Source organism: Poecile atricapillus, chromosome 10, assembly GCF_030490865.1.
Source record: "Poecile atricapillus isolate bPoeAtr1 chromosome 10, bPoeAtr1.hap1, whole genome shotgun sequence".
NCBI classification, from domain to species: domain Eukaryota; kingdom Metazoa; phylum Chordata; class Aves; order Passeriformes; family Paridae; genus Poecile; species Poecile atricapillus.
In genome coordinates this window covers 20090660-20103271 of record NC_081258.1, presented here as the reverse complement: position 1 = coordinate 20103271, position 12612 = coordinate 20090660, and the positions used below count along the sequence as shown (strand labels likewise).

At 43.0% G+C, this 12612-nt stretch overlaps 1 protein-coding gene across 1 annotated transcript in view; it reads right to left on the bottom strand.

Annotated features, from left to right (window-relative positions):
* Positions 1-6337: 6337 nt before the first annotated feature.
* BANP (BTG3 associated nuclear protein) overlaps positions 6338-12612 on the bottom strand; it is a 109638-nt gene continuing 103363 nt past the window's right edge. The window contains exons 12-13 of the mRNA XM_058846033.1: positions 10437-10580; positions 6338-7071 (exon numbers count right to left, since the gene is read on the bottom strand). Coding sequence (XP_058702016.1) covers positions 7000-7071; positions 10437-10580 — 216 coding nt within the window. The 3' untranslated portion in view covers positions 6338-6999. The remainder of the gene's footprint in view (positions 7072-10436; positions 10581-12612) is intronic.

Genomic DNA, 12612 nt, shown 5'->3' with positions numbered 1-12612 from the left:
GCCGATTTTCTGGCAGGAAAATTAAGACATTCAACCTTTTACAATATGTTAAATAAAAGGGAATCACTGAACTCGAGGTTCATTGAGCTGTTTGCCACACAAGAAAACTTCCATGAAAACTCTAGGAAGTGTCAGAGGGGGAAGTGTGGGGATGCACAGTTTATTTTTGGAAAATCCTGAGGCAGAACCTGCCAGGGGAGCTGCTGGTTTCGTTCTAACGCTCAACTGAACGAAACTCCCAGGAATTTCAGGCAGAACCCAAACCAGATGTAATCCCCCCAGATGTTTACAGGCTCCTTCAAAACCCAGCAAGGGATAAACAAAATGGGAAAGGAAAAAAAAAAAAAGTTGGAAAATCCCCCCCCAAGCCTCTCCCCTCCGCCTCGCCCCTGCCTACCTCCAGCGCTGCTGCTCCTGGGATCAGTGAGGAAATTTGGGGAGCTCTTTTATGCCAGAAAATGAGGAATTTCCCAGGAAACCCCTCCCTGGGCTGCAGAGAGGAGGGAAAGGCAACCTGAGCACGGAAAAGGAGGGAGGGATCCAACCAAACCAACGAATTGTTCCTCGTTTGGGTTTTGTTTTTTTGCCTCGCTTTTCCCTGGATTTATCCCGCCTCCTCTTCTCTGAACATTTGGATTCTTTTTTTAATTTATTTTTTTTTTATTTCTCCTCTGGTTTTGCTGAGGAGAGCAGGGAGCCCATTAGAGCAGGGGGATTAAGAGAGTTGAGGGAGGATTGAGTAATGAAATAGCTGTAAAATCCCAGGAATTGTGCAAGGCAGATGGCCCCAAGGAGAGCGCGGCGTTCCCGGGATGGGACGCGGAGCCGAGCTGGACAAATCCCATCGGATGGGGCTGATTAAAGCCACCCCAGCTGGGCCTGGGCTGCCCCCAGAGCAGCTGGGAGCAGCAATTTTGGGGAGAAAAGGCACCAAACCCTGAGTTTGCCGCTCCACCCAAACTGGGAACGGGCGGAATTCCCGGTGCCATCACCTGGGCGCTTCCAAAGGGAGGTTTGGTTTCACTGCCACGTGGGAACAGCAGGGAAAAATCTGGTTATTGACTGGAAATGTTCCTAATTAACATCAAACGCTGGAATTTCCAACAGAGAGATTTTGGGAGCTGTTAAATCAGCCCAGTAAAAACCATCTCCCCTGTGTATGGAATTAAGGGCTAAAATTGCTTTAGTTTTTCCTGATTAATGGAATTCAGAATGCAGCAGAGAATGGGGTTTATAAATACAGGTATCTATATAAAAAGAAATAGAAATATATAAAAAAGAAATAAAAATAAAAAACAATAGAAATGTATTGAAATACATAAATGTAAATGTAAATAAATGTAAATGTAAATATAAATATAAATATAAATATAAATATAAATATAAATATAAATATAAATATAAATATAAATATAAATATAAATACTGTGAATTTATATCTATTTCCATAATATATATATTATATAATATATATATTATTTATAATATATTTATATAAATATAAATAGTGTGCATTAATATATGTTGTATATATGGTCTATTAATCTAAATATATATAGTATCCATAGTGCATATATAAAAATAAATTTAGAAATTTTGTATATGGTGTGTACATAAATGATATCTATTATATTATATATATATCTATATATTATTATATATTATTACATATTATTATATTATATACTATTATATTATATTATACATTATTATATTATATTATATTATATTAGATTAGATTAGATTAGATTAGACTTTCTATAAATAAATATTATTATATTTTTATAGTATATTTTATTTTATATTATATTATATATAAAATATCTATATATATTATACATATTATATCATATTTATATTTATATATAAACAATTTGATATTTTATATATTGTGCATATAAAAATAAATATACCTATATTGTATATGTGGTGTGTATATTAAAAATATAAAAAATGAATCTATAGAAATATATATACATTTTATACAAAATAATATAAATTAATGAGTGTATATATATTTATATAAAGATATTAATCTGAAGTGTACCTTTCACTACTCAAGCAGTGCTGGACATCTCCCAAATTTTTTCCTGCTTTTCCCAGCAAGCCAAGAGAGAATGGAATATCGAGTCCATCATTCCCAACGGGAATCCTTTCCATCCATGGAGGGCAGAGCTGTGTCCCTGTGGCAACAACAAAACAGCAAAGTCCCTTTGATTTCCCTGCTTCAGTGCATCTGGAAAACAGAAATCCCAAAATTCCCTAAGAAAAGCCAGGAATCAGGGATATTTCTCATTTTCCAAGTCCAGGTCATGGAACACCGAGGGAAAACGAGCACAAGCTCAGCCTAAACTGGGTTCTCCATCCAGGTTTTTGTTGCGTTTCACCACCACTTGAACTCCCAGGAAAAACCTGGAATAATCCATTCCAGGGAAATTGTATAAATGATATAAATTGTGATAACTTTATAAAATATAGTCTTGTCATAAACCTGATGGAGAGCTGCAACTGGGCAGTTTAATTAAACACCCAAAACACAGATTAAACAGAGGGACCAGAACTTTCCCCTGCCTGTTGGTTAATTAAAAAATTCATATGATGAATAAAAGAGGGAAAATATATAAAAGAGATATTTTCTGCCCAAAACATGAAATTTTTTTATTTATCACTAGAAGACATTTTTTCCTTTCCAAAAAAAAAAAAAAAAAAAAGAAAAATTGAATAGGAAATAAAGAGGACAAAACTTAGAAAAGTAGAATTCAGTTTAAAAAAAGGCAAAAAAAGTTCAACAAAGGAGATATTTGCTGCTGAATTGAACTTTGTATGAGACATGAATGGGGAAAAAAAGGGATTTATCCATTTCCACCCAATTTGTCGTGATAAGGAACAAGATTTGATTAAAAATCACCTTTAGAAAGAGGCGAGTTGAGCCCTGCCTCGGAATGTGGGCTCCTCCTGCAGATATTCCCATTTTTTGGGATCCAAACCCACCTTTAGGAGTGTCAGGCAGCATTCCCTGCAGCAGCAGGCGGAACAGGGAGCTCAGTTTTCCCAGCTCAATGATTCCCTTTTTCCCAGCTCCATCCCAGGAAATGAGCTCTGACTGCTCCTCCCAAGCAGCCGAGCTCCCACCAGAGCTCTGGGATCACCGGCAATGAAAGGAACATTCTTATCCCTGATAATGGGAAACAGTTCCTGCCGAATTCCAGCTCCAGCTCCACGTCTGCAGTGCTGGGATAATTGGGAATTCGGCAGGAAAACTGATTGCTAACAGGAGTTTTGAGATGCCATTCAGGGTTTGGGGGTTTTTTTTTTTGTAGGGATTGGTTTTCTCCTGGTGTTTTTCTAACAGGAAACTCCATATCCATGGAATTGGATAATAAAATCCAGGGCCACCAGAGGATCTCCAGGCAGCAGGAGCTCCACCACGGAGATGAGCACCAGGAGAACTTTTTTTTGGATGGAATTCTTTGCTTTACAGGAAAAGTGTCAATGCTGGAATGCCTGAAAACGCAGCTCACGAGAACATTCCCGTTTATTTGGGTCACAGGAGGGTGATGGTTTTTATAGATTTGTTTTGCAAGACAAAATACATAAAACTAACAGGGAATAAAAAGAAGAAAAAGCAGGAAAAGAATTCCCCACATCCCTCACTTTTCTGAGACAGATTTCTTGCTGTACAATCCATCAAACCAGAATATTTTAGTTTTTAATCAGGAAACCCTTTAGGATTCCTCTTCTGAGGTGAGATTCAAGATTAAATGATCTGAAGGCTCTTAATAATGGTCCACTAAGAGAATTTTAGTAAAAAAACAAGATAAAGGGTTGTGGATTTACTGAACTGAATATTCAAAATAACCAACAGGACCAAGTAGGGCAACTCTTCCACCCCCAGAACCTGAACACCAAAATCAAATCACCAATCAATCACCAAAATCATCCCAGGAGAACTGGATTCCACAGGGCATGAGATGAATTCCAATAAAAGAGCAATAAAACAAGAAATGCCCCCTGAACACTCCTGGTCTCCATCTCTCTTGGACAGAAGCAGAGTGAGGAGGAAAAGAACAGTGAAAAATGAGGATGTTGGAAGTTTTCCTGAGGAGAAAAGAATCTTATTCTTTAAAATCTTATCTTATTCTATAAAAAAGGCAGAGACTGGGAGTAACAGGAGATGAGAATTGAGAGTTTCTAGGTGATTTACTGAAAATTGTCAAGGATGGAACCACATCTGTGGTGAACCAACACCAACCCTCCCAAACTCAGAGCCAGCAAACCCTCAGCACCTCCAGGAGCTCCTGCTTCCTCATCTTCCAAAACTTCCAGGATTTTTCCCTGTTTTGTGGTTGTTTTTGGTACAACCTCGAGGTGAAGGTGCCTTCACCCTGCACAGAACCTCACACACATTCCCAGGAGGGAATTCATCCCTGAATTACTCATTTGGGGAATGATTTATTTGTCGGTGACACAGCCTGTGATACCTGGAAAACACATCCAGCATTCCTGGAGAAATTTCCTGCCTGGATGAGGAGATCAATCCAACATTCCTGGAGAAATTTCCTGCCTGGATGAGGAGATCAATCCAGCATTCCTGGAGAAATTTCCTGCCTGGATGAGGAGATCAATCCAGCATTCCTGGAGACATTTCCTGCCTGGATGAGGAGATCAATCCAGCATTCCTGGAGACATTTCCTGCCTGGATGAGGAGATCAATCCAGCATTCCTGGAGACATTTCCTGCCTGGACAAGCAGATCAAACCCCCAGAGAGGGAGCAGGGACAGGGAATACTCACCAGAATCCCTGGCTCAGCGCTGAAGTCTCCTGAGCTCAAGCTTCTCCTGAACTTCAGCTGGAAAGTGCAAAGAGGACAAAATTCTGAGTTCACAAACCAGAGGAACAGAGGGAAATTCCCAACTCAAGCTGGCAATAGGGAATGGATTCCCACTGAGGGCAGGGATAGATGGATATTGGGAAGGAACTGTTCTCTGGGAGGGTGGGGAGGCCCTGGGATGGATTTCCCAGAGCAGCTGTGGCTGCCCCATCCCTGGAAGTGTCCAAAGCCAGGCTGGAATAACCTGGGATAGTGGAAGGTGTCCCTGCCCATGGTGGATTTGGATGATCCTTAAGGTCCCTCCCACCCAAACCATTCCATCATTCCATGATTATTAAAATATCCAGGCCTGGCTTTATTTTTAGGCCTCTTTTTGGGTGCCAAGCTCTTCAAAGATCCCCAGGCTGAGGAACACCACTCAAAAAGGAGCTGAAGAGCAGCCAAATTCCTGGCCTGCTGCAGACCCCAAGCTCCACAAGCTGTGGTTGTCTGCATTTCTGTGTCAAGAAATATCCTAAAGGCAAGGAGGAATTTATAGAAAGGGTAACACTCACCAGGGACAACATTTCCAGAAGCTGGAGGTGCTTAACCCTTCCTTTGGTAATAAAAAAAAATACAAATCCAAGTTATCCTGGATTCAAACACGTGGGATTTGTGGCTGCACCTCATTTGTCAATTCATTCAATGCATTATGAGCCACATATTGGGAAGGACCCTGTGGGAAATCAGCTGGGAATCAAATACAAAGCAGAACTTCCCTCTCTTATTTTCCAAACACTTTCCCAAACCCCTATTTTCCATACTCTTAATTTCCAAATCCTATTTTCCAAAGCATGCATCATTAAAATAACCAGGTGACAGCAAAAAGGTTTCCTTTGCACTCAGGATTAGCAAAAAGGACAATGGTGCTTTGTCAAAATCCCTATTAAATTAACCAGAACTTTCACAGGAAAGGGGATTTCACCTGGATCTTGGATGCTGGGTTCAGATGGATGAATCCCACTCTGGGGAATTGCTGGACAAAGGAGGCAGGAGAGACTGAAAGGGAGAGAGCTCAGAATTGTTCACATTACATAAAATTATTTCAGAAATTCATTACATTTTGCACACTTGAAAACTCAACTATCCCATTTTTTTTCACACTGGGAATTTAGACAATAAATTGTCTGGGACTGGGAATTTAGAAAATAAAATTGTCTGGGATTGGGAATTTAGAAAATAAAATGGTCTTGAACTGTGAATTTACAACATAAAATGGTCTGAGACTGGGAATTTAGATCATAAAATGGTCTAGAATTGGGAATTTACAAAATAAAATGGTCTGAGATTGGGAATTTAGATAATCAAATGGTCTGGAATTGGGAATTTAGGAAAAAAAAAATGGTCTGAGATTGGGTTCTCCCTTAGAGGCTGAATGTGGATCCATCCCCAGCTCCTCCAGGACAACATTCCTGCCCAGCCAACCCAGACTCATTCCCAAGGCAGAGCAACTTAGAGCTGCACTATTCATAAATACACATTTATTTTTCATTAGAAATGCGTAATTACAGCATTTTTAAAGCATTTTCCCCTAGAAAAGTAGTTAAGCAACAGTACAAACAAAAGTGTTAGTCTTCTGCAAATACAGTTTTCATGACACTGAACAGAAAACACCAGCAAAAGGCCAAGACTTGCTGTCAAGGGATTTCTCCTTTTTTTAAATATTTTCCTTTTTTTTGTTTGTTTTTTTTTGTTATAAACACCATAGCAAATTAAAAAAAAGGCTGTTCCAACAGTGAAAAATATCTGAGCTCTGGAACTTTCTCTACGTGGCAAAGCAGGTACTGCAGGGCAGCAGTACCCCCGAACATCTGCAGCCATTCCATTTTCACAGGAGGGACCAACGGGATGGGCAGGGATGGAGTCTCACAGTTTGGATGCAGGAGAGTTCTTCCTCTCCCTCTGCCAGATTTGTTTTGTCCTCTCTGAGTGGATTTAAGTGCAGCCCACGGGGTTTTTTTGGAAGGCCAGGACTCGGATCGGTGTCGTGATGCAGCTCTGATTGAAGTTGGAATTATTCCAGGCGGGGCATGGCTGGAAGTTCTGAGCTCTGGGAGGTTTTTCCAACCCCTCCCACTCCATTTCTGGCTGGAGTTCACTGCCAGCTCCCCAACATTCCTCAATCCTCTCACTGGATTTGGATCGCTCCGTGTTCTATCTGCATTTCTGGCTGGATTGCTGATTGAAGGGAATCGGTGCCCTGCAATGGGGAACAGGACAGCAGGAAATCAATCCAAAAGTGCTTTTTTTATTGGTGTAACCAAGAGAATGGGAGCTTGTTATCCAAATATAAAGTTCTTGTGAATACCAGTGGAAAAAATTCCAGAGCAAAATCCACATGGATGTGGGCTCTGTGAGAGTGGGAATGGGAACACACAAAGGCACCAAAAATATCATCAAGAGTCTCTGTGAAGCCTAACGAGGAAGCTGAAATAATGAAATTATGATAAAAATCTACAAAATCATGAGTGGCACCAAGGCAATTATTCCCTCTCTCTTCCCAGGAAAAGAACCAGCTCCAAATAAAGGAAATAAATTCAGAGTCTGGCACCAAACTGAAGCTGTGGAAGGCTCATCCCAACAAAGAGGTTTTGGGAATAGGGAGCTGGAAAGGCCACCAAGGATGATAATGGAACAGACAGGAGGGAGTCCTGGAGTGCCACAGCTGCTGGGGGCAAGGGGAGGGAAATCACCTGTTGGCTTTGTCCTTGGAATTTCCCAGTTGAAGCAGGATTTGGTCTAAAAATGCTGATTTTCCCCACTGCGGCCTTTCCCTGCTTTGGGTGAAGTGAGAACAGCACGACTACACTCAGCTTTTCCTCAGAGGAAATTCCTCCTCGCTTCCCAAGGAAAACCAGGAAGAATTGTGAGCAAACACAACCGACTGAAACCTCCAAAGGAAATCTCCTTACACAGGAACTCGCTGCCTACCAGGGACAAGGCTGGGGAGAGAGAATCCAAAATTCCTGGGAGCCAGGAGCAGCACCTGCAGAGCTGTGAGAGGAGCAGGATCCACAACAGCTGCACTGGCCTGGAGAGAGCCCCTCATACCCAGGAAAGCTTCCCCTGCCAGCAGCCCATCACAGCACCGATTGAATTCCAAGCACAGGGCGAGGATTTCAGGATTTTTTTCATCCCCTCTAAACTCCCCCTCATTCCAGAGATCTGCCCTTGCTGGATTTTCCCTCATAAACACCTCTAAAGGTTGCTCTGTACAACACCTTGGCCATAGAATTCTCTCTCTGACAGGATTTTGGTGATAAAAAGCAGCATTTGAGGCTTTGTGGTCCCGGCCTTGAGCCTGCCAAAAGATCCACAAGGCTGGAAAATCCACCAGAATTCCCAGCTTTTTGGTCTTATTACACAGTCCCAGCTTATCTATTATTCAAATTAAAACACCAGAAGTTCAAAATCATGAAGTGTTGCTCCCAAATTAATTTATTTCCCTCTGCCTTGCTGCCAGTAATTGCATTTGGCTACAGGAATTTTTTTTCCTGTTTAATTTGTAGGGTATTTTGTGTTTGTTTAAAAGTCCAAGAAATTCATGCCAAGGTGCTGAATAAATCTATGAGGTTGCTAAATTGGATAGCACAACATTTTTTAAATAATCTTCAAAGTTTTCTTTCCCATTTAGAGGAAAAGTGTATTGAGTAAATAGAATTATCAAATATCAGCACAACAGCAACACCAAATATTGACCCAGCCTCAGACCTGAAGGGATTACAAGAATTTATATTTGGCATGATGGTGGGTTTTTTTCCAAATCTAATAAAATTTACCACCAGCATTGCATCTGAGCACAGAATTTTAATCCAAATATTCTGTATTTCTAGACTTTGCAAACTGCTGTCAAAACATGAAAAGAAGCCAAGCAAAAATCATTCATGAAGAGACTGAAAATACAAAACTGAAGTGGATTTTGCTCTGCTCCAGCTGAACTCAGAGCAGGGATTCATTTCAGCTAAAAAAAGGGCAGAAAGCTGGTACCTTGTTGTGAGACATGAAATAAATCCACATTTGTGCTGTTTCAAACAGGGAATTGGCACAGAATCCAGGCCAGGTGGAAAATGAATTCCACATTAATGAGCTTTGATTGATAAAGAGCTGCAAAATCCTTGGGAGCTTCTCAAGCACTTGACCAAGAACCAGGTGGAAGTGTCAGTGCAGCCTCACTTGGAGGGTTTTCCCTTCCCTCAGACAAGACTTTCCCCTTCAGATGAGCGATCATTCTCCAAAGGAAAATTCCGTATTTTTATCCACAAAAAAAGCTCCTGAACTATGGATAAACTCAGAGCAATGCAAACACCAAGCTGGTTCCTCCAACTCCTTTCCAGATCCTCAGTTTTCACCTGGTGCAAAGTGAGGAAATATTTACAGCCAACTTGTTTTGGGGCTTGTCTGCTTTTCCTTTCATCCCCTTTTCCTGTCACATTCCTTCCCTGCTTTCCCTGGGCTCCCTGGAAACCCCTGTGGGTAACCACAGCATTAAAAACCAACACACTGCAAAGTGTCCCTGAAGAGGGAGGAAATCCTGGGGTGGCTGCTGCTCCTCCTGGGAGTTTTGCTCCAGATTTTCTTCCTGAGGAGGTTCTGGATGAGGAGGGAGCACAGGGAGAAACCCCATGGGAGGGAAATCTGGGAATTCTCCAGGCTTGGAGTGGGGACAGCAGCATGAGGAACACCTCTCACTGCCTGCTTCGCTTATCTGGGCTCATGATCCTCGTGGGTCCTTCCCAACTCAGGGTATCCCTGTTGTTCTTGGATTGATTAAATCCACAGGAGCAGCAGTGATGGAGGATCCATAAAAAACAAGGCACAATCCCTGCAGAACACCCTCAGTGGCCAAAGCACCCTTGAAAATAAAATACTGACAAGGGCGGCGCTGAGGCAAAAAGAATTCCACAACCTCTTGGCTTCCCCAGGGAAGAAGCCCAAGGAGTGGGATTTTCAAAACCACTTGTGACCAAATCCAGAAAAATGTGTTCCAGCTGTTTTCAATCAGCTTCGTGGTGCTGTCACCAAAGCTTCAAGCTGATGACAGACTTCTTCTAGCCTCAGATTCACGGCTGTTCTAACTGATTAAAAACAACCAAAAAAACCCCAAAACCTCCTCCATGGCAGAAAGGATCAAGTGTTCACTTCCAACTGCTGCAGGACTTTCTGTTGATCAAAACAACTGGAAAACTGCTGTCAGAACAGGAATAACTTTTCTGAGGGAAACCTCAGGCTGAGAATACTTTTTGGCTGATTGCAGCCACATTTTTGGTGCTGTCCTTTGTGACAGCTCTCAGCCTTCAAGGACACCCTGGTGACCAAAATAATTTCTCCAGAAGCACTGAGGCATTGAGCAGGGACAGAAAAGCAGGAGCAGTCAAGGATCATTTCTACCTTTAAATAATAAAATAAAAGATGTTTCCTATTATAAACGATGGTTTTTACGGTTTGGAAAGAGGACCATGAGCCGCCTGTATTTGTGGGTAGATACAAAACACATCTGACAGCTGTTTCGAGCACATTAAGCACACTGAGAGGAATGAAGTGGAGAAGGAAGGGCTCACTCCGTACTTGGCTGGTGGCAGCGTGGTCTGTCACGGGCGTCAGCTGCACGTACTGCACCTGGATGTCGCTGCCCTGCAGCGGGGAGCCGTCCACGCCGCCCGCCGCCGGCTCCGCCGAGGCCACGGCGATCAGCTGGGCCCCCTGCAGCACCTGTGGGAGGGCAGGAGACAGAGGTCACAACTGGGAATGTCACCAAGGGACACCTGGCAGTGATGCCTTAAGGCTCAGCTTCTCTGATTTTCAGGTTCTGTGCTGCATTGGTGTGTGAGTCTGAACTGAAGTGCCAGCAAGTTCTCCTCACAGCTCAGGCACACACAGCAATCCTTCTCCAGCCCCAGAACCATGGATATAATTCTGAATTTCATATAAAGTGCCAGCAAGTTCTCCTCACAGCTCAGGCACACACAGCAATCCTTCTCCAGCCCCAGAACCATGGATATAATTCTGAATTTCATATAAAGTGCCAGCAAGTTCTCCTCACAGCTCAGGCACACACAGCAATCCTTCTCCAGCCCCAGAACCATGGATATAATTCTGAATTTCATATAACGTGCCAGCAAGTTCTCCTCACAGCTCAGGCACACACAGCAATCCTTCTCCAGCCCCAGAACCATGGATATAACTCTGAATTTCATATAAAGTGCCAGCAAGTTCTCCTCACAGCTCAGGCACACACAGCAATCCTTCTCCAGCCCCAGAACCATGGATATAATTCTGAATTTCATATAAAGTGCCAGCAAGTTCTCCTCACAGCTCAGGCACACACAGCAATCCTTCTCCAGCCCCAGAACCATGGATATTAATTCTGAATTTCATATAAAGTGCCAGCAAGTTCTCCTCACAGCTCAGGCACACACAGCAATCCTTCTCCAGCCCCAGAACCATGGATATTAATTCTGAATTTCATATAAAGTGCCAGCAAGTTCTCCTCACAGCTCAGGCACACACAGCAATCCTTCTCCAGCCCCAGAACCATGGATATAATTCTGAATTTCATATAAAGTGCCAGCAAGTTCTCCTCACAGCTCAGTCAGACACAGCAATCCTTCTCCAGCCCCAGAACCATGGATATAATTCTGAATTTCATATAAAGTGCCAGCAAGTTCTCCTCACAGCTCAGGCACACACAGCAATCCTTCTCCAGCCCCAGAACCAAGGGCACCACTGCAGCTTCAGCCCCAAAAAGCACAAACAGCAGCGAATTGATGGAGCAATCTGGGAGGATGGGACTTCATAACCTGGAGCTGGAATTGGACAATTAAACCCAATATGGAAATGGACCAAAACTTATCAAAGTGTGAAAACTCCTGACCCATGGTCCATTTCTAGGTCCATCCTGGGCACAGCCCCAGCCAGGCTCTTGTACCGCCCAAGGTGGATCTTTGAAGGCTTTTTAATAAATTCCTACTTTATTCCTTGAACACTGTCCAGCCTCTGTTCCAGGTCAGCCTCTCAAGGTTTTCATATTTGTCAAACCCTGTGCTGCATTAGTGCATGGCTCTAAACTCCAGGTAAAGTGTAGTTAAATGTCTTCACATTTTAGTCACACAAAACAATTCCTCTGGGCCTGAGGTCCAAGGACACCCCACAGCCTCAGGCCCCCAGAAGTATAAACAAAAGTGAATTGGGGGGAGCAAACTGGGGTAAATGACTTCATTAGCTGAAGCTGTAATTGGAGGATTAACCCCTGATATGTAAATTGACCAAACTTTTAATTGTCTGAAAAACTCGTGACCATTGTCCATTTTGGGGAGGCTTGTACCTGAAGGCCCTTCATTAAATATATTCTCTTTTATCTCTTTATCTTTGTCTGGCCTCTGGTTCTAGCTAAGCCTGATTCCAGGCATCAGGGCCAGCCCAGAGCACGGGGCCGTGTCCAGACAGGTCTGGGATGTGTCCTGAGGAGACTCCACAGCCTCTCTGGACAAGCTGCTCCCACAGAGGGAAAGTTCCTCCTCGTGTTCAGCTCCTGCCCATCCCTCCTGTGCCACTGCTGGGCCCTGCTCCGAGCTCTGCCCCTCCTGCACATGGATGTGGGTGAGGTTCCCTCTCCTCCGGCTCTTCCCGAGGCTTCCCAGCTCCCTCATCCCATCCTCAGAAGAGAGATGATCTCCGTGATCTCCCAGACCAGGAATACCCATGAACCATCCAAACAAATCAAACTGGGAATACCCCACAAACC